This window comes from Buceros rhinoceros, unplaced genomic scaffold (genome assembly GCF_000710305.1).
Source record: "Buceros rhinoceros silvestris isolate BGI_N320 unplaced genomic scaffold, ASM71030v1 scaffold26444, whole genome shotgun sequence".
Classification (NCBI taxonomy): Eukaryota; Metazoa; Chordata; class Aves; order Bucerotiformes; family Bucerotidae; genus Buceros; species Buceros rhinoceros.
Window position 1 is genome coordinate 19,487 of NW_010408048.1, and position 889 is coordinate 20,375.

At 51.0% G+C, this 889-nt stretch overlaps 1 protein-coding gene across 1 annotated transcript in view; it reads right to left on the bottom strand.

The window, feature by feature from the left end:
• The window catches only part of LOC104492224 (spectrin beta chain, non-erythrocytic 1-like), a 28,441-nt gene that overhangs the window by 17,899 nt on the left and 9,653 nt on the right, over positions 1-889 (bottom strand). The window contains exon 8 of the mRNA XM_010134745.1: positions 2-95. Within this exon, the coding sequence (XP_010133047.1) occupies positions 2-95 (94 nt within the window). The remainder of the gene's footprint in view (position 1; positions 96-889) is intronic.

The window sequence follows — 889 nt, forward strand, 5'->3', positions numbered from 1 at the left end:
GTCTCTCGTCCAGCTTGCCCCGTCTCTCTTCAGCTAGGTCCTTCAGGCCCGCATACAGCTTATCCACTTTGGACTGGCGCATGCTGATACGCTCGCTGGAAAAATAGAGAGCTCTGAGTCCTCGTCGTCTTTTACAAATAATAAAAGTAAATGGAAAAAACCCGAACCCCACAGGGAATAAAAATCACTCTTGCTGTATTTAACCCACAGAGTGCAGGTCTGCGACATACACAGATTTGACTCAGACACACTGGACCCGTCCCATTGACTGCACTAGCTGACAGCTCCTCTGCCCTGTACACCACCCCCCTCCTCGGCTTTAGGAAGTGAAGCAGGAACCAAGCCCTCCCTTTGACCACAGATCACACCAGAGTCTGCTCCCAAAATCAGAGGCAGGATCTGAGCTGCTGAGGCAAGTAGCATGTCATTTTAATCCAAATTCTGCTTCCAAGTTCAGAAGTACTCATGGGTTTCTTGCTTCCTAAAGCTCAGCATTTCCTAAGGTGATTAATATTCCTACTTGCCCCATCTTTTGCCTGAATTTCGTCTGAGCCATACAGCCCTGTCAAACCACCTCCCCTCTGCCTTGTGAAGTTCATCATGTCATTCCAGCATCCCCTCCTGTCCTGTCAGACAGTCTCATGACCACAAGAGAGAGCTTTTGAGTTAAGGAACAAGCTTCCAGCAGAGGCTGACAGTCTTTCCTGCCATAGTCCCATCTTTCCATCTGCGAAGGCAGAGTGGTTGTATAAATACAGCAGCCTCACAGCCACAGCAGCCTCACAGCCACAGCAGCCTCACAGCCACAGCAGCCTCACAGCCACAGCAGCCTCACAGCCACAGCAGCCTCACAGCCACAGCAGCCCCACAGCCACAGCAACCTTGAAGG